The sequence below is a fragment of the Vombatus ursinus genome, unplaced genomic scaffold (assembly GCF_900497805.2).
Source record: "Vombatus ursinus unplaced genomic scaffold, bare-nosed wombat genome assembly UNPS02015184.1, whole genome shotgun sequence".
Taxonomy (NCBI): Eukaryota; Metazoa; Chordata; class Mammalia; order Diprotodontia; family Vombatidae; genus Vombatus; species Vombatus ursinus.
The window spans coordinates 155,463-182,025 of record NW_020954962.1 but is presented as its reverse complement, the minus strand read 5'-3'; the positions used below and the strand labels follow the sequence as shown (position 1 = coordinate 182,025).

Genomic DNA, 26,563 nt, shown 5'->3' with positions numbered 1-26,563 from the left:
AACCTCTTTTGGCTTCAGTTTCCTAATTTTTAAAATAGGGACATTAATACACCTACCTCTTAACATTGTTGTGAGGATCAAATGGGATAATTTTTATAAAGTATTTAGGAAAACACCTGCCACATAGTCAGTGCTTTAGTGAAGTAAGTTATTATTGTTTCAAATGACTTCAATCCCAACCGTGTGCCTTACTGACTGTATCATCATCAATCGATCACTTCACCTATTTTCCTAATATTTATACCAATAATAACAATAATAATTAACATTTATATGGAATTTTCTTTCAGCCAGGTATTGAGCTGAGTTCTTTACAATTATTATCAGAATGATTCTCAAAATAACCTGGCATCATAGATGCTATTATTATCCCAATTACACAGATTGGGAAACTGATGTAAACAAAGTAATCTCTGTTATAACTTGCTCAGTGGTACACAGCTAGGTAAGTGTCTTGAGTTGAGATTTGAAAGCAGGTCTCCATGTCTCCAGGCCCAGATCCTTATCCACTGCACTAGAAAATATTTAAATTTCTTTTCCAAGTCTACTATTACATATGCAATGTTTTAAAGTCATTTCCAAATTGATGCATTAAATCTTATGATCCTTTCCACTCTATCTAAGTGGAATGAAAAGAATACACAGATAAATAGGGAAGATTTCTATTAGGTGAATACTAGATCTAACCTCCTGAAGTAGTTTCTTTATAGCTTGTGGTTGTAATGGAAAGAAAGTCATCATGAAACTATTTGGGAGAAGAAGGAGGGGAAGTTGAAAGTGAGGTTTTTTAGGGATCTTATGCATTAGTTTTCCTCCTAAGGAGCATTTATGTCTATGTCTCTAAAGAAATCCACAATGGGGGCAGCTAGGTGGCATAGTGCATAGAGCACCAGCTCTGGAGTCAGGAGGACCTGAGCTCAAATCTGATCTCAGATACTTGACACTTACTACCTGTGTGACCCTGGGCAAGTCACTTAACCCCATTGCTTAGCAAAAAGAAAAAGAAAAAAAAGAAGAATTCCACAATGTAGTAATAATCTTCCAAGCAGGAAATAACAATTGAAAAAGATAAAATAAAAATCCAAAGAAACAAATTAATAAACGGAGAGAGAAACAAACATACAAATATAGAAAGAAAAATCAAAGGGGGTGGAGGCTTAGTTCCCTGAGAGTGAAGTCAGATATGACCAGAGTGTGTGGTTTGCAAAATTAGTCAGGGAAGAAGGAATAAGAGTTAGCATTTCAATCTGGATTTCTCTTTTTATAGAAGTCTAACAAAAGAACATTTCCCAATTCCATGAGGGTCCAGGAACAATGACAATGAAAGAATGTGTTGCCTGAAAAGTAAAAATTCCAAAACTAGTAAATCCAGATGTATGGCTTATTCTACTGTCATTTTTCATCCAGGAATAACACTATTCAATTTTCCAGTTAAGTCTCTTCAACTTCAAAATAATTCTGCATGTAGCTTCCATCTCCTTTATTTACTCCCCCACTTCCTTCATTAAGTATAAAATTTAATGAAGTTAACAAAACGTAAGTGAAATGGAGGAACACAGGATAAGGGCAGAGTGTATATTAGAAAATTTTTGTTATTATAATTATTATGAAGATAATAATGGCATTAGTCTGAAAATTAGCACTTACTTTCACGATCTGTATATTTGGATTAAGAGAAAATCATGGAGTAAGAAAGAAGCCAAAGAAAGAGTGAGAAAGAGAATAGTGTGAATATATGGATGGCTATAAATTCACAGAATATAGTATATTCTGTACTTCAACAAATGTCCATCCTAGAAATTAAACCTCATCCAGAACCTTAAGTGGAATAAGTTCCACTTATTCTCTCCTGAGCCAAAGTTTATCCTTCAAGGATATTTTCTTTTCCTTAACTGTCATCATTCTACTGTAATATTGTGGTCAATAGTTGGCAATTCATAAATTCTAATGAATTGTCATTTTCTTATTTTTCTAACATTTGCCTTTTCTCCTGACCTTCTAGTATAGGGCAACAAATGTCTCTCCTATCACAATCTATCCATCCTTCATCCTTTTAAATGGCTTCACAAAATTATCATTGATAGTATCAGTCAATACATTGATATGGAAAAAATCCTCATTGAAGGGCAAGAGTTGTTTATAACATACAATTAGAGAGTTACCTAAGGTTTCAGTCCTTTTTCAGTCACATCTATTCCTAAGTCTATTTGAGTTATTCTTGGCTATGATACTAGAGTGTTTACCATTTCCTTCTCCAGTTTCTTTTACAGATTACAAACTAAAGTAGAGTAAGGTGACTTGTCCAGGGTCACAAAGCTAAGTCGTCTAGTCTTTCTTGCATAGCTTGCTCAAGTTAAGCTTTTGCTGACAATCCTACTCTACTCACCCACAGGAATTCTTCATTTCTCTTCCTCTCACTTTCTTTAGTGTTGAATGTAATGGCCAGTGGGCTTTTAACATGATTTACATGGTATTATCATTTGTCTTTTATTTACCTATCTCATCTTTGCACATGTACTGAAAACCTCTTGTGGGAATAAACATTATCTGATACTACCTAAAATCCATAGATATTAGATTCCCTAGACCAAAATGGTGACCAAAAAGTGAATGATGATGATGAGGATGAGAAGAATCATGATCTCAAATAATTACTCCCACTCTCCCTTTTTTAGCAGTTCCTATCTGATTTCTCTTTAAGAGATTTTAGGAAGAGAATATTATAATTTTCAGTCAATAGATCAGAAAAAAGCGTATGGGTGGAAATAACCAGACATATATGCTTTCAAGTATATAGAATATCCTGGATGCTTCATTTCCCAGATCCATAGCACAGTTGGTTTATCTTGCCATACAGTCATTTCATGATTAAATACATTCCTAAGGCCTCCCTAATAATCAAACTAAGAATTAATCCACTGGCGTACATTATGAACAGAAAATCACAGTCTTTTTCACTGACTGTATAAGGAGAATGTGATTCTGTCCATTTTACTATAAAGGGCAGAGTCAGAGAGATGTTCTACTACTCTATCTGAAACCTAAATATGGTATTTATGATGAAAATGTTATATTTACTTCCAAGACCTTTGGGACACACATCTTATAGACTCTCTACTGAGTCTAAATATGTGGTCTCAAGACAAGTAATTAAAAATATATCTCTGCTATGTCCCTTTCAGTGAATGGAATTTTCTAGAAATAAAATTCATCTTACATTTATAATTTTTCCACTTTTGCAAATATTAACATAGACTTTTCCAAATACTATACAGTGTTCAATTAGATGCAGATTATCATGTTATGGAATAATTTGTTCTCAGAGGACTTAGGGTAACATTTTGCCAGCATCATCTTAAGACATTCTTATTGAGATAACTTAATGAATACTTCTTGACTTCACCTTGCCTAGGAGAGTTAAGGCATTGTAAAAAGTTGGCATCCAAGTGGAGAATTTCTCCATCACTCTATTTCTTGGCAGAGTCAGTCTCTATACATGGTATCATTGATGTAGTTATCTTATCTCAGCCAACACTCAGGCAAGAATCTCTACTGAAGGAAAGCTGCTACAATAATCACTGGACGCTAATATTCCTTAGCTCATGATGTTATCCCCACTACTAGACACTAGACACACTTTCCACATGGAATGTCTTTGGATGCTTTGTTTGCTAGATGTATAAGGAGATGATGACCAGTGCTTCTTAAACTCTGAGTTGGGACAGCGTATGGGGTCACGTAAGTAAATGTAGGGGTCATGAAAATTTTGGCAACAGTAAAAGGTTTCTGAATATGCAATAACCAAAAATTAATTCAAAATCAAACCAACATGAATGCAAGGTGTTTCTGGCAATGCTTGCCTGTGTTGCATCACATAACTTCATTTCAGCCTTGCTCTTGAACACACTACATTAGCACTTTGCACTGTGAATGCCGTTATGCCACCAAATGCCAGCAAACGCTGCCAGACATACCTCAGCTCAGATTCAAGAATATTAAATGTTATAAATTACAGTGTTTTTACTGGACACACCAAATTTTTAAATTAATTTTGGCTTGGGATTAAGACCAAATAGTCAACATTTTTTGAAATGACCATAAATCTACTCCTGTCATTTTGTAGTATGTATTTTATGTGAAGCAGCATGCTTGGCATTGACAATTAGAAAATAAAAATATCAATTAAATCAGAAAAACTTTGAAGATGCTTTATGTTCTGCAGTGTCAAATATTCTGCCAAGATATAATTCTTTATGTAAAAATAAACAAGCACATCCATCTCATTATTATGGAAATTTGTTTTCATCTTTCATAAAGGACAAAATTATATGTATACCAAAATGTTTTAAAATAAATTTCTTTATGATTTATTTTCAGTTAATGCTTGATTTGCTTACCTGTTTTATATAATATATGCCCAGAGTTGCATAAAAATTTCCCAGGCAAAAATGGGTCCTGAGTGGAAAAAGTTTAAGAGACCCTGACATTGACAACCCTAGTGTCAAGCCACTTTTATGATTAGAAAATATCTCCTTACTCTTTTGCTCCTCACCATAAGTAACACAATAATCAAGTTTGTGGAGTTGAAGGCATTTCTAGTCAATCCACTAGGCAACAAATATTTAATATGCACTTACAATGTTCCAAGCACTGCTCTTCATAATGGGGATTTACAGAAATGCTTAGATTTTAATGGAGGAGGTAATAAGCAAACAGAACTGGACATACACAATTTATCCATTGTAAAGAGATCTATAGTAGTGACACAACCATTTTCTGCTTAAAGAATTAGTGAACTTATACAAGGTGTGCGATATAGAAGAATAAGATGTAAATTAAAGTTGTTTGTGATAGGAGAAATACAAAATTCAACCAAAATAAGCTGACATCCATCAATCAACTAGGATGTATAAAGTATGTCTGAGTTCTGGAGGTACTAAAAAAAGGATCGAACAATGTATTTTAAGGTGCTTACATTTTAACATAGTAGTAATAATACTATTAACTCATATTTTAATACTTTTTAATTTATTAAGTCATTTGGTAATAATGAACTTAAAATGTAGCCAGGTATGCTCCATATCACCTGAATTTCTTGGAAAGAATAAACCTGGTGATCAGCAGACCTGGAATCTGACATTCAATTATTTATTAAGTATTTTCTATGTTCCAGGCACTGTTCTAAGTGGAAGAAATACTAATATAAGCAGAAAGACAACCCTTGTCCTCAAAGAGCTTATATTTTAATGTTTGAAGACAATAATAAAAAAAAAATCTGAAAGAGCCTAAAAGGAAGCTTTCCTCTGAATTCTCCCTGATCATTATATCCTTCATAATATCCCAACTTCACCTAGGTACTCCCTCATCTTCAGTACAGGCTTCTCTGATAATATGGAAAGCTATGTGGAAAGGGAGAGATGTAAGAGTGACAAGCTGATCACAATATTTTCTAAAATAGAAAGCAGGGAAATGACTGTGGGAGCAAGAACTGGTTGAATATGGGATATAAACTCTTCAGCCAAGCACCAGCACCAAGAAACTAAAATGGCACTAAATAAACACTCATAAGAAATACGTGTGGGTGACGGGAGTCAAGACGGCAGAGTAAAAGCATTGGCTTACTTGAGCTCTCTCCCAAACCCATCCAAATACCTGTAAAAATGGTTCTAATCAAATTTTTAGAGCAGAAGAACTCACAAAAAGACACAGAGAAACAAATTTCTATCCCAAGACAACCTGGATGGTTGATTAGAAAATGTTATCATGCCAAACTGGGAGAGAAACACAATTTAGCATAAGAGCACAGGCAAAGACCAGGCTTCAGTGAACCTAGAGCAGGCCTCAGAGGACTGAATCACAGGCAGCTGTGGTGGTTTCCACACTTCTCACCCCACCAAAGTCAAACACAACTTAAAAGGTCAGTAGGAAAAGTCTCTGACCATAGTGAGGGAGAATCTCTATTCCAGTCTCAGTTCTGGTGCAGCTCCAGGGCAGTGGCTGCTTCTAGAGCTTCTAGGCCCACAGACTGAGGTGGAATTGAGTGGCTGATCAGAAAGGGATCGCAGGGATGTCTTTACTGGTGCTAAGGAAAGATTCTCTTGTTTTGACTGTGCTTGGATCTGGGTCACAATTCTGGCGAGCAATCCTGGGGAAAGGAGGAGCACTGGCATGGCAGAATGTATGGTGGAAGTGTAGAGGGAATCCTTCTCACAGTTCCAGGGCAGAAAAGAGTCCTTGTGGTCACTCATAGACCAGAACACAGCCCAGGAAAGGAGTAAACACTTTGTTTTTGATCATACCACATTGGAAGAACTGGAAATTTACAGGTACCTAGAAATAAATATGGAAACTGCTTCACAAAAAGTCCCCAAAACTTGATACAGTATATTCTCCACACTGGAAGCAGACTCCTACCTCAACAAAGAATTTAAGACTCAAGAAATGGCTGAGATAATGAACAAACTTCACAAAAAAATGGAATCTTTGTTTAGTGACAAAGAAGATCCAAACATACAACCAGAAGCAGACAACAGAGTCAAAGCTCCTTATCCAAAGCCTCCAAGTAAAATATGAATAATTCCCAGGCCATGGAAGAGCTTAAAAAGGATTTTGACAAACAAGTAAGAGAAGTTGAAGAAAAATTGGGAAGAGAAATGAGAGTGAGGAAAAAAAATCATGAGAAACAAGTCAACAGCTTGCTAAAGGAGAGCCAAAAAAAAATTCTGAAGCAAAGAACATCTTAAAAAATAGTCTAACCAAAATGGAAATGGGGGCAAGCAGTCAATGAGAAGAAGAATGCCTTAAAAAGTAGAATTGGCCAAATGGAAAAGGAAATCCAAAAGCTCAATGAAGAAAATTCTTCCTTTAAAACTAAAATGGAACAATTGGAAGCTAGTGACTTTATGAGAATTCAAGAGACCAAAAGAATGAAAAAATAGAAGACAATATGAAATATCTCATTGGAAAAACAACTGACCTGGAAAATAGTTCCAGGAGAGATAATTTAAAACTTATTGGACTACCTGAAAGCCATGATCAAAAAAATAGCCTAGACATCATCTTTCAAGAAATTATCAGGGGAAACTGCCCTGAATATTTTAGAACCAAACGGCAAAGATAGAAATTGAAAGAATCCAGTGAAACCCTCTTGAAAGAGATCCCCACAGGAAATGTCTGAAGTATATTGTAGCCAAATCCCAGAGTTTCCAGGTCAAGGAGAAAATATTGCAAGCAGCCAGCAAGAAATAATTCAAATATTGTGGAAACACAATCAGGATAACACAGGATAATGTAACAGCTTCAACATTAATGGACTGGAGGGACTGGAATATCGTATTCTGGATGGTAAAGGAGATAGGCTTAGAATAACCTACCCAGAAAAACTGAGTACAATCCTTGTGGAGAAAAATGAACATTCAGTGGAAAAGAGGACTTTTAAGTATTCTTGATGAAAAGACCAGAGTTGAGTAGAAAATTTGATTTTCAAATACAAGATTCAAGAGAATCATGAAGAGGCAAACAAGAAAGAGAAATCATAAGGGACTTATTAAGGTTGAATTGTTTATATTCCTACATGGAAAGATGATATTTATAACTCATGAGACCTTTGTCAGTATTAGGATAGTAGGAGCGGAAACATATCTACATATATCTAGCCAGCTACATCTATCTATCTATCTATCTATCTATCTATCTATCTATCTATCTATCTATCTATCTATCTATATATCCTTCTCCCTCCCTCCCTCTTTCTCTCTCTCTCTCTCTCTCTCTCTCTCTCTCTCTCTCTCTCTCTCTCTCTCTCTCTCTATCTATCTATCTATATGCATAGATACATTGATTGATAGAGGGCACAGGGTGAGTTGAAGATGAATTGATGCTATTTGGAGAATAAAGTTAAAGGGTGAGAGAGGATTATACAGGAAGAAGGAGAAAGAGAAAGGTAGAATGGGGTAAATTATCTCACAAAAAAAACAGGCAAACAAAGTCTTTTACAGTGGAGGAAAATGGGAGAAGGTGAGAGGGCGTGAGTGAATCTTATTCTCATTGTATTTGACTTAAGGAGGGAATAACATACACACTCAATTGGATATGGAAAGTTTTCTTACCCTATAGGAAAATAGGGGGGAAGGGGAACAATAGAGGGGAGGATAGATTGGTGGGAAGGTAATAAGAAGCAAATACTTCTGAGGTAGGAAACGATCAAAAGAGAGAATATAATAAATGGGGGGTGGGATAGGATGAAGGGAAATATAGTTATTTTTCTACAGTGTGACTGCTATGAAAGTGTTTTGTATGACTACAAAAGTATAACCTGTATCAAGTTGCTTGCCTTTTCAATGAGGGAGGATGGGGAGGGTAGAAGGGAGAAAATTTGGAACCCAAAGTTTTAAAAACAAATGTTAAAAATTGTTTTCATTTGCAACAGGGAAATAAAATATACAGGCAATAACATACAGAAATCTATCCTGTCTTATGGGAAAATAGAAGAAGAAGGGGATAAGAGAAGAGGGAGGGAGATAGACGGGAAGGTAGACTAGGGGAAAGAGTATTCAGAATGCAAGCTGTCCTGGGATTGGTGGAGGAATGAGATGAGGAGAAAATTTAGAAATCAAAATCTTGTGGAAGTGAATGTTGAAAACTAAAAATTAATTAATGAATCTTAAAAAAAAATAAAAAGAAAAAGAAATGTGTAGGGCATTTCCAGGAAAAAGGAAAAGTGAACCACTAAGGGCAAGCCAAGCCTCTTTCCATAATCATAAATTTGCAAGAGAAGGAAGGAGGAAAAGCAAACCATGGAAATGAAGGACCAATCACAAAAAGGCAATCTAGATCAAAATTTCTTAAAATTTATCCGCTTTAGGTGAGTCAGGCATATATGTATATAAAACAGTCATGCAAATCACACATTTGCTAATAATAAATTACAAAAACAAATATTTTAAACAATTGTTTTGTGTATGCATGTATATATGCATATATATAATTTTATCAATTATTAAAGGTGAAAACAAATTTGCATACTAATGAGATGGATGTGCTTATTTATTTTTACATAAAGAATGAAATCTTGACAGAATATTTGAAACTGCAGGGTGTAGAGCTTCTTCAAAGTTTTTCAGAGTTGATCAATATTTTGATTTTATAATTGTCAATGCTGAGAATGCCGCTTCACATAAAATGCATAGTGCAAAAGGACACAAATAGATTTAGGGCTATTTGAGAAACTGGGAATTTTGTTTTAATCCCAAGCCAAAATTAATTTAACAATTTTTACATCCTGTAAAAATGCTGCAATTCATAACATACAATATTCTCAAATCTGAGAGAAGGTGTTTCTGGCAGCATTTGCTGGTGTTAGATAGCATGATGACATGCACAGTGCAAAGTGCTCATGTTGTGTGTTCAGAACCAAGGCTGCAGTAAAGTTGTATGATATAACAGGGGCAAGCATTACCATAAACACCTCAGATTCATCATGCATTTGATTTTGAATTGTTTTTTTTTGTCATTGTAAGTACAGAAAACTTTTACTGTTGCCAAATTTTTCGTAACCCCAACAATAAGTTACAGAACCCCATCTGGGGTCCCAACGCAGTTTAAGAAGTGCTGATCTAGATAATTAATTTGAATTTGATAAACATTTATTAATTGGCTTTTATATTTCAGGCACTGGTACGTAGCACAGAGTGTCAATTTGAAAAATAGATTAGTGACTAAACAATTTTTTTTAAAAGAAGCCAACATTATAAATATTATTTTGGATGAAAAGGATTTCATAAGATAAAGAACAGGAACAGAATAAATTCTATTGAAGGATCAGAAATATCAGTGCAATAACGTCAAATCCTGAATGGTACAGAACATTGAAAAAAGATCAAGAAGGAATTAAAAGATAAATAAAGGAGGGAGGTAAAGGAGGTCTTTCCCATCAATGTCCCAAGCTTCCTGGGTTACAAGACTGCAGGGCCTGGACATTTTGCTGGCTCAGGGTTTTTCCTGGGTTGATACTTTTTGGACTTTCAGAAGCCAATAAGTGAGCATGAGAGCAACTTACTTCTTACTCTACTTCTTGTCTCCTGGAAGCAGAACCTTCAAAAACAAATTTATTAATGATGTCATTCTCACAAAAAGATAATCTAATGAGAGAGTAAGTAATATGAGGGAAGAGCTTATTCCCCATACATATGCCCCAGTCAACAGCAGTATACATAATTTCCAGGATATGGTAACCATGTGCAAAAGAAGATCACAAATGGCCACATAATGGTAATAGGCCATTACTACCAACAAGGAAGGTTCTGTCAACACATTGGTAGCAGTATAAAAAAAAAAAGTAGTTCATAAAGCATCTTCCAAAAGAAATCTTTCTGTCCTCCACAACTAGGTGTTCTAAGAGATTGGATATAACTCCAGTTGAGTAACAGAAATCCACAAAAGAAAAGTGCCAGATTAAAAAGTAAATGGGGGTGTGCATTTTGGGGTTGATCTTGATGATCATAATCATGCCCTGATTTCCCAACACTGTGACCACATGGATTATCAGAAATAGAAGGAAGAGGGAGATTTGGAGATTTGGGTAGTCAGAGAATCCTTAGATGAATATGACTACAGCACTCACTTTAATCACCATGGTTCCTGTTAAAGAAAATTAGAGCATTTCAGAGCTGGAAGATTTCAGTAGCTATATATCACATTCTTAATCTTAAAAAAATCCCTCTATAATATCTATCTCTATAAAAGATTGATAATTGGTCACCGAGCTTGTTAGTTGAATACCTTCAAGGAAGAGGAACTGACAAGGTTTCAGGGAAACCCATTGGAAGTGGCCAGCTCTGATTAAGATGATGATTAAATATAAATTCATTCAAAATTCTCTTACTTGTATTTTCTACCCATTGTCTTTGTCTTCCTTTCTGGAGCCAATCACTCTTCAGTAACTGCCACAGCATTTTCCTCAAGCACTCTCCTTCCATGCCACATTTTACTAAAAAATTCTAGAGGTTCTTTATTATCTTCAGCATCAAAAGGAACCAGTTCTGTTTGGATTTTAAACTCCTTTGCATTGCAACTCAAATCTGCTTTCTAGGACTAGTATATACATTATTCCTCTTCATGCACTCCATGGCCTAGACAAATTGGCCTTATTGCTATTCCTCATGTATATCACTTCTTTGCTCCTCTAAGAACCTTTTTATAGGTTGTCTTTCACTACCACAATGCACTCTCTTTTAAAATTTACATCTTAAAAACTCTAGTTTCCTTTAAAAATCGGCTCAAATGTCACCTTCCTGCCATAAAATCATCTTTCACAAATCTAATATTTATGCCATATATACTTCGATGTTGTCTCCAAGATGTTTTCAAGAGAGAAGGTAACATCTGTGAAGACAAAGAATGTTTGACTTGTGTGTGTGTGTGTGTGCATGTGTGTGAGTGTGTATGTTCTAGTAAAATGAATACCTAACCAAGAACCTACTGCCTAGTAGATAAATAATAATTACTTGTTGATTGTTTGATTGACTGACTTGCTAGCCCTTCAGATACATGACGGCAGTTAGCAAGGGCCTTGACTCTTTTCTCTCGTGCCCATATTACAATTCTTTCACTAATCCTCCTTTGGCAAGAATTAGACCCTCTTCTTTGTGTAGATCACCCTGTTCTGCATGTTCTAAAACCTCTTCCTCTTTTATGATGAAAAACAAAAGTTAGCTTTCTATAGCAGCCTTCTAAACAAGGGGCAACCCTCTGTTTCTTTACATGAGGTTTTGTTTGGATATTTTCTAAATTTATTTATTTTCCTATTGTCAATGTTGATGGTGACTGGTATTGAACATGCATCAATGACTTTAAAATTCTTCTTGTCATTGAGCCTAGGTCACCCACTGAATCCCAGGCCATCACAAGTCTTCTCAACTTTTGTCTTGCTATTGGACTTTGTTGAGTTGGACAAGTGACTGAGGTTGATGAATTTGTAGTTCTACCATGGATTTACTTGTATGAAATAGCAAAAAGTGAAAGGAGGAGAACCAAGAGAACACTGTATACAGTAACAGCAATATAGTTTTAAGAACCATTTGGTAACGCTCGAACTAGGAGATCCAAGAATTACAGGCTCTGTTCCCCATGTGTTGTTGCTTTTTTCTTCTGACTACGTCTAGCACACCTGAATTTAAACGGCAATCCCTTTCGTGCACTCCTCCTCTTACCTTTTATCTGCATTTCTTTACTGGAAACCTTGTCACCTTCCCCTCAAGAAGAAATTGTCTTTTTATGTCAGTTAGGAGCTCCATGGCTGTGTGTGAAGCATGAATGATCCTGAAATTGAATGTATAAGGCACATTGTCATGAATAAAAGTATAACTCATATAAAAACTCCAACACCACTATTTGTAAAAACTACAATAATAACTCTCAGTTTTATTGAAGCTTTAGTTTACAATTTAAAAATTACTAAACTCACAACACTCCTGCTATTATAATGGAAAGAGTCAGCAGAAAACATTCCCAGAGCTGGGGCAGAGTGGGCCTGGAGTTCTGCATCACTGTACTCACACACAATTATGTATACTCATATGCATATACAGATACAAATGGATATAAATGTTATTTCATTAGTAAGTTTCTTAAGGTTGGAAAGTTCTCACTTTTTTATTTATATGCAGCTCTAGCCCCTACTACATCAAGCACGTTGTTGTTTTTCAATTGTCTCAGTCATGTCTAACTCTTCATGACTCCTTTTGGAATTTTCTTGGAAATGACGCTCTATTGGTTTTCTATTTCCTTCTCCTGCTTATTTTACAGACAAGGAAACTGAGGCAAACAGAGCTACGTGACTTGCCTGGGGTCACAGAATTCATGTCAGAGGCCAAATATGAAGTAATGAAGATGAGTTTTCATGACTCCAGGCTTGGCACTCTACATATTGTACCACCTAGCTCTTCCTAGAACATAGCAGGCCCTTAATAAAGTCACATAAAGAGAGAGATAAAGCTTGTATCCAGGGTTTCTTGATTCTGAGGTTAGCCATCTATTCAGTGTATTGCTTTTCTTCTAGTCCCTGGAAAAAAATGTGATTTTGAAATACCGCATAACCCTGACCTTATGCAGTTAATAACCTAAGAGGGGTACAATACATATATGTATATGCATTCATGCAAGCACACATGTTTATATACACACATAAATACACTCATGTGTATGCATATATGATGATAATTGAATTATTAATATCATAACATCTGAGAAAAATCTATGTAAGTGAAGTTGACAGATAAATGAAACTTTATTTAAAAGCGACAAAATTTTTCTTAATATCTCTGCGTATAACACCAATATATGAAGTATATATGAATGTAGATTTTAAGCTATTTTAGATAGAAAGGTATTTGAAATTCATTATCTGTAGTATGCATTTAATAAAAGCTTGTTGATGCAACATAAAAGGAAGGGTGACTTTATTGTATTATTTAGCAAGTATGGTACTAAAATTTCTCTGAGGACTAGTTTAGAATGTACATTATATATACATGCATGTACTCATACACTCATAAATATATGTTATCCAGTGTTCCTTTGTTATTATTGTTGAGTCTTTTCCATCATGTCTGAATCTGCGTGACTCCATTTTGGGGTTTTCTTGGCAATGATACTGGTGTGGTTTGCCATTTCCTTCTCCAGCCCATTTTACAGATGAAGAACTGAGGTCAACAGAATTAAGTAACTTGCCCAGGTTTCCACAGCTAATGTCTGAGACCAAATTGGGACTCACAAAGATGAGACTCCACATCTAGCACTCTATTTCACTGTGTCACCTAGTTGCCTCTGATGAGATTTGCTGGGGATAGTAAGGGCTAATGACTGGAGTGATTTGGTGCTGTGTCATTCAGTCATATCTAACTTTATATGACTCTACAGTGCATAGGCTTTTCTTGACAAAGGTTTTGGAGTAGTTTGCCATTTCCTTCTCTAGTGTATTCCTGTTTCACAGATGAGGGACTGAGATAAAAGGTGTTGTTACTTGTCCAGGGACACAGAACTAGTATCTGAGGCTGGATTTGAATTCAGATCTTCCTGATTCCAGGACTGTTACTCTGTCCACTCCACTGCCAAGCTGCCCCCTTTGAATGTTAATGATTTATGATTATCCTTAGAAAAACCAATTTCTTTACTACAGTTTATACTCAGTACTGCCTACATCCATATATTTCTCATAAACAATTCAGTAAAACATATAAATATAAACAGATACATGTGGAGACACAGATAGATTCTTTTAGAAAGGAGAGATAGTCAAAGATAGACAAACAGATAGAGACAGAGAGACAGACACAGAAACAGAGATAGAGAGGCAGAGATAGAGAGAGACAGACAGATAGAAACAGGGAGAGAGAGACAGGAGAAAAAAAGAGAGAGAAAGAGATAGAGAACTTGAAAAGTCTTCATAGCTCTAAAGAGCAATTGTTAGGTTTTATTTGCATTCACGCTGCCCATGATATTATCAGAAATTTTAGCCCTCTTTCAGAATAGTATTACTATGAAGGGCTGTTGGTTATTTAGATCTTAACAGAGCTAAGGCAAAGAAAAATGGGGGCTATTTAAAAATGAATCGGAAGTCAATTTTTAAGATAGAATTGCTCATGTTGACAGAGGAGAGAGCCAGGAATCTTTGCCTCAACATGACAAATGAATTAATCAACCAACAATTATTTAGCTTGTATGTTACAAAAAGAGTACTAAGTACTTTGTAGGACTAAACTTGGCTTTATATGAATTCTATTAGCCCAGGGAGCTGCTCCTGGAGTTGGTGACTGTTACTTTCTTCCAACACTGAGTATAGTTACTCATTAAAGTGATTGTTCCTCGCAGGACTCCAAAAGATACCTGCTCATCCCATTAACTCACATCTTGCTTTTTTGTATTTTTCTTCTCTTTGAAGTGATGGAAACATGTAGATTGAAAAAAAAGGAAAACAACTTTTCAATTTGGTGAAATCTGTAGATATACATTTTAAATAACTTGTTAAGGGGCTTTAATGAAAGGTTCTGAAGTTGATGTTATGTCTTGGAATACACTGTAATGATTTTCTGGCCGTGATTATTTTCTAATTTCAAATATCCTTCTTTCATTTGCCTAATAATTTTCTGACTACCTTTCAGATGGTTGCAGAAACCAAACATGTGACGATCAGAGAGGGGAGTAACTGAATGGCATTCACATAATTAATTAAATATCACCATAAATTCCACCAGAATAGTTCAGCCAGTAATCATAGAATCCATATAATGATCTTATTGAGAAATTATTCTGAGATCCATTAATTTCCTGAAGATTTCCTTCACATTATTGTTCTTTAGACTGTATATTAAGGGATCTAGTGTGGGAATCACTACAGTGTGAAAAAAAGATCCCACTTTGACTACAAGTCATGAGTTTTTGAAATTGGGAATACAATAGAGGAAGAGGATGGTCTCATAGAAGATGGTAACAACTGTCAAGTAGGAGGCACGAGTGGAGAAGCTTTATATCTCCCACTGGCTGAATGCATTTTGAGGATAGTGACAAAAATAAAAAGATAAGATGTAAGGATAGTGATGAGGGTGCAAAATGCATTAAGTTTTGTAAAGATAAAAAGCATTATCTCACTGAAGTGTTTATCAGAACAGGAAGTAGAGAGAAATACAAAATATTAATATACAAAGTTATTAACAATTTTGGTCTCAGAATGATAATATCAGAAGTGAGTAGGTGAGTACAAGAGAAGAAATTATCCCAGATGAATATGCCACAGTCACTAGTAGGGCACAGAATTTTGGGCACATGGAAACTGTATAGAACAAAGGATAACATATAGAGACAAAGCAGTCATAGGCCATCACTGCCAACATGACCATCTCTGTTATCACACAGGTTACATCAATGGAAAACTGTGTGGTGCACCCTTTGATGGAGATGCTTCTGTCTTCTGTGACTAAATTTTCTAGTAATTTTGTTACAGCTATAGTGGAGTAATAGAAATCCACAAAGGAAAAGTGACTGAGGAAAAAGTACGTGGGGCTGTGGAGTTTGGGGGTGATCCTGATGATCACAATCATTCCCAAGTTTCCCACAACAGTGATTGCATAGATGGTGAGGAACAATACAAACAAGGGCACCTGGAGCTCTGGATAATCAGAGAATGCTCAGAGGATAAACCTGACTGCACTACTCTGATTCTTGTCAGTGCTCACCATGATTCCTGTTGGAGAGAATTAGAAATGGATCGTGAGAAGCAAAACATAAGTGAAATTGAGAAACAGACGATAAGGGGCAGGGTTCAAATTCGTAATTATTATTATAATTATAGAAATAGTTATGGGATTAGTTTCTAAGTTAGTACTTATTTTCAAATCCTACACCTTTGAACTGAGAGAAAAATCATGCAATCTGAAAGAAGCCAAAGGAAGAGTGACATAGATAATGGTCTGAACATATGGGTGACTATAAATTTGCAGAATCTAGTATAATCTGTACTTTAACAAATGTCCATTCTAGAAAATACAGTAAATCTAGAACCTTTAAAGGAAGGAGAATCCATTTGCTCCTAAGGCAGTCTATTTCTCTTCTTTACCCATCACAATGGAAGGATAAAGATTTGTCTGCTTTTCCTTTTGGTATTCATTATATCATCTTGAATATGTCACTTCTGCCCATTTAATCTACTTCATTGCCCTGGAACGCAGCAAATACGTCTCACATATTTTTCACATAAAAACCTTTGAAGTATTTGAAAAGATATATAATTCATAAGCCCTAAATTATTTCTCTACTCTTTTCTTGTAAGGACAGTTGTCACTACACAAGCTAACAGTAAAAGGCATGTCTTTCTATAATATCAAAAGTTGGACGTATTATTTGGAGTAATTTCAGTAGTAAGAACCAGTGAAGGATCTTTATAAAGAACCCACTTCAGTAGTTTTCCTGGCATGGTAACACAATTAAGGTAATTTGTCCATTAACATAACATTTTATGTTAAGGTGTCCATTAACATAAAAATTCACATTTAGTATTATTATGCCATAGAAGTAGTTATGTGACTGAGTGCTCAGTGGGTAGTCAGGGAGACCTGAGTTCAAATCCATCCTCAGACACTTACTAGCTATGTGACCCTGAGAAAATTATTTAATCTCTATTTGTCTCAATTTCCTCATTTATAAAGTGGGAAAAATAATATCATTTACCTCCTAAGGGCTATTGTGAAGATCAAATGTCATAATATTAGTAGTCAGTGCTATATTAATGTTAATTATTATTTTTTTCAAATGGCTTCAATCCCAACTGTTTGCCAAAATGACTGTGTAATCATCAATCCATCACTTCACCTATTTTGCCTGAGATTTGTAACAACAACAACAACAATTACTAATATTTATATGGCATTTTCTATATGTCAGTTATTTTGCAAAATGCTTTAAAATTAATACTGGAATAACCTGGAGAAGTAGGTGCTATTATTATCCCAATTATACAGATAAGGAAACTTATCTGTATATGTAAATAGAGACTACAAGATGACTTGCCCAATGTTGCACAGCTAGTAAATGTCTTGAAGTTGGATTTGAACTGAGATTCCTGAGTCCGTCCCTGACTTCAGGCTCAGATCTCTGTTGATTGCACTGTAAAATGTTAGGTTGTAATATAAAATATTTAAATTACTTTTCCAGTTCTAACATTATATATTCATTGTTTTAAAATAATTTCCAAATGTATGCACTAAAATCTTATGGTTCTTTCTACTCTTTTTAAGTAGGATGAAAAGAATCCCCAGATAGAGAGGGAAGGTGCCTATTAATAAAATCCTACATTCAACTTCCTGGAGTTGTTTCTTGATAGCTAGAGGGTGTAGTGGAAAGAAGGCCATCATGAAGCTGTTGGGAAGAAGTAGAGAAATCCTGAAATGGAATGTTTTAAGGATCTGATCCATTATCTTTTCTGCCAGACAATACTTATGTCTGTCCCATTAAAGAAAACCACAAAGCCACAACGTGGAGGGAGAGAGAAAAAGAGAGAGAGAGAGAGAGAGAGAGAGAGAGAGAGAGAGAGAGAGAGAGAGAGAAATCAAATCAAAGAGGATAGAAACCTAGTTCCATTGAGAGTTAAGGTAGTTAAGAGTTGGTTATGAGGATTAGGATAAGGGTCAGGGAAGATGGGGTGGTAGTTAGCATTTCAATTTGGATTTCTCTTTATATAGAAGGCTATGAGAAGAGCATTCTCCAATTCCATAAGTGTCCAGGAACAATGGCAGTAACAGAGCATGGTAGCTGAAAATCGAACATTACAAAAAGGCAAATACAAATGTATGTATTATATCAATTTAACTTCTCATCCAAGAATGACACTGTTCAATTTTCTAGTCCAGTCTCTATGAGTTCAATATATACACTGAATTGAATATATATATTAGGCAATTGGGGTTAACTGACTTGGCCAGGGTCACACAGCTAGTAAATGGTTCAAAATATTTCTGCAAGTTGCTTACATCCCCTTTAAATATTTCTTCCCTCTTCCTTCATTAACTGTACAAATTTCAGCTTGTACCATTTATGCTTCTTTTCTCACTGGACCCAAAGTTTATGCCTGAAAATAATTCTCCTTAATTTTTGTTGTAATGTTGTTGGGTAATACTTGGTATTTCATAAATTGTAATGAACCGCCATTTGATTATTTTTCAAATATTTGTATGAACCCCTGACCTTTTATAAAGGACAAAAAAATGCCTTTCCTAAGTATCACAACCTATCGGTCCTTGTTCCCCTTCAAATGGCTTCACCAAATTCTCATATATATGATCAGTTAGTACATTGGTATGGAAAGAAAGATTCCTCATTGCACTGTAAGTGCTATTTAAAACATACAATTAGAGAGTTACTGGAGACTTTCAGTCCATTTTCAGTCATGTGAGCCTGTTCATGACCATGAGGGTTTTCTTGACTAAGATACTGGATTGGTTTACCATTTCCTTCTCCAGCTTATTTTATAGATTAGGAATTAAGCCCAGGGTCACATAGCTAAGACTACTTTTGAGCTAAGAACTTTCCAGCTAAAGTCAGAGCTTTATCGACTATACCACCTAATTGTCCCTTGTTATTCAGTCATTTTTCTTTTCTTCAATCTTATTGCATGAGGCATAGGGTGGCTAAATGACTTATTTAAGGACATCGAATTCAAACATTACTCATCAAAATTTTTAGAGGTAGTGATAGGAGAAATATCCTCCCTGAATCATTATTTTTACATTGTACCCCACTATTCTACCTGAATATATGACACATGTGCATGCATGCATGCATGAATGTATGCATGTTCATATGTGTGTACATGTGTGTATATACAAATATATGTGTGTGTATAAATATATACACATAGACATATGCATGCAGGATAGTTAAGAAATAACCAATCGAAATAAAAGTTGGGTAACTGAATGCTAGACTCCCCCCAAAAATATTTTTCTATATTTGTCTACTTAGCTATCTAGATTTTCAGCTACTTTTTTCAATCTCACCCATCTCTTGTCTGCATTTCTGGTGTCTTCAATGCATTTGTATGCTCAGGGAATCTAGCACATACCTACAGGTTTATTATTTATTATGATAGAATTAGGGCTTGAAGACTTATCAGCCATCTACTCCAGTCATTCATTTTGTAGAGGAAGAAATTGATGCACCATTGGACTAAATGGTTTGTCCAAGGTCACACAGGTATTAAACAGCAGAGTTGTGATTCTGACACTGTTCCTCTATTTCCATACCTCACCCTCTTTCCACTTCACTGCATCTCATTTTCAAAGCAATCAATTGCAGATTGGAAAGAATTCTGTTTGAATTATTGTCGAAACCAAATAGACTATTAAGAGTCCTTAGCCTATATTGAAGTACCTACATAAACTTATTCTCATGAACTCTGATTTTCCTTCCCAATTATATCTGTACAGCTAGCAGCAGTTGCATCCAAAGTGTATATTCTATATTCCATCAACACAATGTATATTGTTGGCTCCACACCTTTGCTCTCACAATAGCACTTACCTTAGTGACCACTTTTTGTTTTCTAATTGTAGAAATATTAAATGTACTGAAGTATTGAGAAAATATCTCAATTTTTAAACCATTTATTGACCATTCTCTGTCCATTGGACATCTCTGTCTATCTCTCCTTTCAAAGCTGTAAGATATTTTTTTTTGCCCTAAGGCACATTAGGCTCTTACTTTTGTTTTAGTACTAGTGTGGAATTTTGTGTGTAGATGTCCACCTCCCAGACATGGATTAAAATGTGCCCCTTTATGTCAGGAAACATATATATATATACATGTATATATATATACATGTATATATATATACACACACATGTATATATATACATGTATATATATATACATATATATATATATATATATATATATATTTACAGATTCAGTCTTTCCATATGTTGAACAAGGCACATACAATTGGTGGGAATAAACATTAAGAAGAAGGACAAAGAGAAATGTCCTTGGAACGTGCAGGTCACCTCAGTAACTTAGTCAAACTGTTCCTTTTAATAAGCTTTAATTGTTCAGAAGATCTGCCTGACATAAAGCCCGATCTCACTCTTTGTAAATTCACCCCACTACTTCTGATTTTATACTACTCTATTTAAGACAGCCTTGATTCTCCCCTTCTCCTCCACATCTCATTTCAGGATTGATTATATTGTACAGGTTTTATAATTGCATGTAAGTCTGAAAATCTTTGAGGAGAGAACTCTAAAAATAATTATTTTGAGAGTATAATCTAATGATAATTTAGGGTCAAAGAATATGATTACTCTGATTTTTGGTTAATTAAATGATAGATTTTTGTGTTTGATCTGGATCTTTGCTTCCACAAGTATGAGGAGCTTTAGACATGTAAACCGCCTCCATTGATGCAGCTGTATATATTTTTTGCAACTTATAATTTCAGATAATTAATTAGGAGTAGAAAGTTTAACTCACTTTTATCTTTCTTTCCCCATTTTTACTCAGTGAGGATATTTCACAGGCAGAACATGAACCAAGGCTGTCCATATTCCTAATCCAGTATTACATGGACCGTAACATGATTCCTCTCTGCCACTCTTTACTAATTTGAGTATGCATTATTTTTTATTTTATTTTTGCCAAATACATAATTCGGTTTCTTTCTATATTATATCCCAACAATTTTCCTATGTGAAGCCACAGTTGCTAGCAAATTGCTCTGTTCATTATGCTCTGAAGATAATATATGCATTTCTGCTTTAATGCCTTCTACATATCATTTTCCCCAAAGTGTGATGCCTTCTCTTTTGATGCCTACTAAATTTAGTCTAGCCTTTCATGCATAGCTTGCTCGAGTTAAGCTTTTACTGACAATCCTACTCTCCTCACCCACAGACATTTTTCTTTCCTCACACTTTCTGTAGCTTTAATTGTAACTGCCAGTAGACCTTTAACATAAACAACATGACATTATTATTGGTCTTTGTATGTTCCTGTCTCATCTTCCCATGTACTAAAAAGCTATTGTGGGAAGAGACTCTGGCTGGAAGGGACCTCTTAATATTCGTGGATACTACTTTCCACACAATAATGGTGACTAAAAAGTGAATGGTATTGATGATGATGACGACGATGAAGATGATAAGGATGATGATGATGATGATAATGATGATAAAGGTGATCTGAGATAGGACTTCCCACTCTCCCTTTATTTTTGGCAGTTCGCTTCTGATTTATCTATCAGGGAACTATTGAAAGGAAAATTATAGTTTCCAGTCATTAGATCATAGAAAAAATGTATAGATGGAAATAACCAGACACATATACTTACCAGAATATAGATACTCCTGGATGCCTCATTTCCTATATCCATAGTACAGGTGGCATATCTTATAATGTATCATTTTCATGATTAGATCACTCCTTTCCTAATAAACCTCAGAATAAATCTAATGGTATACATTATTAATAGAAAACCACAGACTTTTTCACTGACTGTAGAATGAGAATGGGATTCTCAAAACAAATAGCAAATGTCTGAAAAATAAAGCTGCCTGAAAATTTATTGAAATTTTCAGATTAGGCAATTAGAATGCTAAAAGCCCCACCTTACTTGAATTACTCACCAAGGAGGATCTCCACAAGAGTGAATTTCCTAAATGATTGAAACTTGCCCAATTTTTATGGCAAATGTTCCAAAATGTAAGATGTTTGGAAGAATAGGGTTATCTCTGTAGAATATTAAAGCATGCATTCAAAGACCTAAATCCAAGATGAAAGTTGCAGTTTGAAAACAAGAAGAAACTCCTTTATTCTATGAATTTTGTACAGTGTATATTGTGTGTACTTTCCACCCTGAAAAGGAATGAACCACACTTATCCATTCATGTGTGTGTGTGTGTTTGTGTGTGTGTGTGTGTGTGTGTGTTTGTGTGTGATGTGTGCCTGGATTTCGCAGGCTCATCTGCTCATCTCATTGCTATTATTTTGTCTTAATACCCTTGATTGCCTACCATGTGACCTTGAAGAGTTTGGTTGGTTAATATGCATTTTTAATTAAATTTCTTTTTTTCCTCCTTCGCTCTTTTTTGTGGAGACTCTCAAATTGTCTGGAGCAAAAGTATGATCAGAATAGAATAATTAAGTAGGTTTGGTTTTATATGATAGATATTCTGTTATTATTGCTATTATTTATCTCCAATAAAATTGGAGAGTTGATTGCTCGGTACTGATAGTATGGGCATGGGGTCAGAAAAACTTTAATTCAAATCTGGCCTCAGACAATCTTTAGCTGTGTGACCTTGGGCTAGTCAATTAACTCTCTTTCACTTTCCTCATCCATAAAATGGTCTGGAGAAGGAAATGACAAAACACACTAGTTTCTTCCAAGAAGCATTGGACACAACTGAAAACACCTAGCAGCAGCAGTTGTTTAGTATAAAAGACAGAGTACAAATTGCACCAGGTTCCTTTTTCAGACAGGGCCTTTTACCCTGTTCTTCAGAATCTGAAAAACAAGGAAATACACAGATAATCCTAATGTAAAAATAAAATATGTGTGACACTTTAATTCAGAAAAAAATGACAACGTAGAAGTTATCAAAGAAGAAATACAAAAAAAGGGGAAATCAAGAATGCCACATATGGCATTCACCTACCCTCTTTTTCATGTCCTTCAGCAAACCAAAGAGCAAGCCAATATTCTAAGAGTTTGAAATGTTGAACCTGGAGCAGAAGCAGAGATTTTGTTGTTATTATTGTTTGTTCATTTATTTTTTATTCATATGGAAATTCAAATGGACATTACATATTATCATTTTGATCTTTGTTTAGCAAACCCTAATAATGAAGCAGACATATAACTTCAGATGGAATGAATATTATACCACACTTATGCATTATCATTTTTTCAAATGGATATAAATAGATGAACAGAATGCAAATCCATTTAATAGGATTATTACTTGCAAAATAGAATTTTATCATCATATTTTTTTTCCCTCAATCATGACATATCAGTGGTGTAAGTGTTAAGCTGGAGATTGGAAACTAATGGACGCTTACTGAAAAATAATTTTCCACAAGAATTTCAGCTCGTGAAATCTTCTTTGTGTGAGAAATGGATATTTTGCTCTTATATCTAATAACTAATGTTTTCATTAGGACTAAGGTTTTTCCCCTTTTCTACTTAAGCCTAGAAAAATCAAGCAGTGTGGGAAATCTCTCTTGGAGATTTATTCAGGACAAGATCTAATCAGACAGTAAATGAAACTAAGTTTAGGTTATTGAGCATATTCTTGCTCATTGTGTTTTCTTAGAGAGGTCTAAGGAAAACGTGGAAGGAAATACGGAAACTGATATCTCTTCGACCAAGATTTCAGTGAACTAAATCATATATCTTAAGATAGCCCACCTCTCATTGTATTAACCCATCCATGTTGATTTGCAACCCTTGAGAATACCCCCTATTTGAAGGGCATGTAAATTGTAACCCCATTACAATTAAGTGTCTTTGGTTTAGGAGAGGTAGCCAAATGACCATCCTTTTATCAATAACTTGCTGGCCATATTAAAAAAAAATACATTATCCAAAAACTTTGTCTCTCAAGCTTTTTGATTGTCACACTTTCCTGAATAAAATGATCATATTGAAGATAATTTAGTTTTGTTTAATCCTTTCCAATTGTTATTAGAAATATCCATCAATTCCTATACAATTATTTATAACTGCTACAACAATAATGTTTCAGCACATATCTGTATATCTATGAACGTGGATGGATGTACATATGTGCGTATATATGAACACATACACACACACACACACACATATATATATATATTTCTCTGTGTATGTGCAGTATGCATACAAATCCATGTGTCTGTAATGAATACACAGCACTGGGGAGACAGGGACTGGAAAATGACTCATTTTTAGAAGGTGGTGCTTCTACTGATCTTTACAAAGAAGTTAGAAGTACTGTAAGATAGAGAAGACCAAGCAGTACATTTCAGAAAAGAGGAATACACCTAATATTTTCAGAAAATTTTGCATTTCTATAGGCTAGTTAATCATTGGACTGAATTACATCAACCTGATGGTGTGTCTGAGTATTTAGTGGGTGCCATTCTCTTCCCTAATAATCAATGTTTACCTCTCACTGTCTTATTTTCTAGCACAACCTCTCCCAACTCCAAAACATAAACCAACTACGAGATATGTTAGGAAGATCAGAAGAGAGCCAAACAAAATACAGATGTTCAAAAATAAGAAATTAATAACATTATTTTATTTTGCCTGTTACTCCATAGAAATAAGTTTTACGTCTATGGGATGGAGGCCAATATACCATACATAATAAACAGTAAGGGACTTTAGGCAGTTACTTTTATTTTACTACAGTTTTCACAATCTTGTTTCACTTCAACATGGAAAAGTATAAAACATATGAAGGAGCTAAAAGTCTAAACACCAGATATGTACAAGTATAAGAGCTTCTGAATGTATTCATTTTTCATATAAGGTAATGGAGCCATCAGTTCAAGCAGAATCTTTAAGAAACAGATGTTCTTTTTTAGATATTGTTGTTGCTGTAGTTGCCATTTTGTTGATAATGGTGCTGGTGTTGGTGATAATGATAATGTTGGTAATAATTTAATGAGAAATCATTTATTGGTCATTAACTTCCTGAGAGTTTCCTTCACATCATTGTTCCTCAGACTGTATATTAAGGGGTTCAACATGCGGATGACCACAGCATACAAAACAGACCCTATTTTGACAGGGAACCAGGAGCTTTTAGTATTGGGTATGGAGTAGAGAAAAAGGACTGTCCCATAGAAGATTCCAACAGCTGTCAGGTGAGAGGCACAAGTGGAGAAGGCCTTATGCCTTGCCCTAGCAGAATGTATCTTCATGACAGTTACAAAAATAAACACATAAGAAGTGAATATGACCACAAGTGTGCTCAACATAGTAAAATTTATAAATATGAAAAATATCAGCTGACTAAAGTGCTTATCAGAACAAGAGGCAGAGAGAATGCCAGAATACTCACAGACAAAATTATTAATGGTGTTAGTTCCACAAAAAGATAATATAAGGATGGTGTAGGTGAAGAGCAGAGAGAAGAATATGCCCCAAGAGTATGCTGCAGCCATCAGCAGTGCACAACGTTTTTCAGACATGTTAACCACATATAAAAGAGGATTACAGATGGCCACAAAACGGTCATATGCCATCACTGCCAACATGAAGGTTTCAGTCAAAGCACAGTTATCAGTAAAGAAGTATTGTGTGATGCAAGTAGGGATGGACATTGTCCTATCTTCTGCAACTAAATTTTCCAACAGCTTTGGAGTAACAGCAGTGGAGTAACAGAAATCCACAAATGACAACTGTTTAAGGAAAACATACATTGGAGTGTGTAATTTGGGGTTCATAATAATAATTGCAATCATTCCAAGATTCCCCATTACAGTGATCACATAGATGGCCAAGAAAACAAGAAAGAGAAGAATCTGAAATTCTGGGTACTCAGAGAATCCCAAGAGAATAAATATGACTACAGCACTCTGATTTCTGTCAGAGATCATCATGGGTAAAGTCGAAGGGAATTTGATAGTAAATCCTGAAAAACAGAATAGTACAATGAGAGCGACAAGGGTAATGAGATGAAGAAGGTAGGTTTAAATAAATGATCACAATTAAAGGATATTTAAAGGAATTAAATATTTCCTCTATGAAAGGAAAGGTTTCCTAGGGGACAAAAGGTCAATCTTGAAGTCGGAAATCCTAGATTCTTATCTTATCTCTGACACACCCTAACTTGTGACCCTGAATTAACCACTTAACCTCTTGGTGGCCTAGGAAACTCACTAATACACCAAGTTACAGGTCAGATGTTAATCTACTTCAGAAGGGTTGATTTCACAAACAAAGCTGTTCACAGCAAAGAAGTTGGAGATATAGACAAAATAATAATAATAATAATAATAATAATAATAATAATAATAATAATAA

General features: G+C 35.1%; 1 protein-coding gene and 1 pseudogene across 1 annotated transcript; both read right to left on the bottom strand.

The window, feature by feature from the left end:
* Positions 1-15,290: 15,290 nt before the first annotated feature.
* Positions 15,291-16,232, bottom strand: LOC114031570 (annotated as a pseudogene).
* An 8,974-nt stretch (positions 16,233-25,206) lies between these two features.
* Positions 25,207-26,139, bottom strand: LOC114031566 (olfactory receptor 5D18-like). The gene has a single exon (XM_027846702.1). The coding sequence runs from the start codon at positions 26,137-26,139 to the stop codon at positions 25,207-25,209; it is 933 nt and encodes a 310-aa protein (XP_027702503.1).
* Between the last annotated feature and the right edge of the window lie 424 nt (positions 26,140-26,563).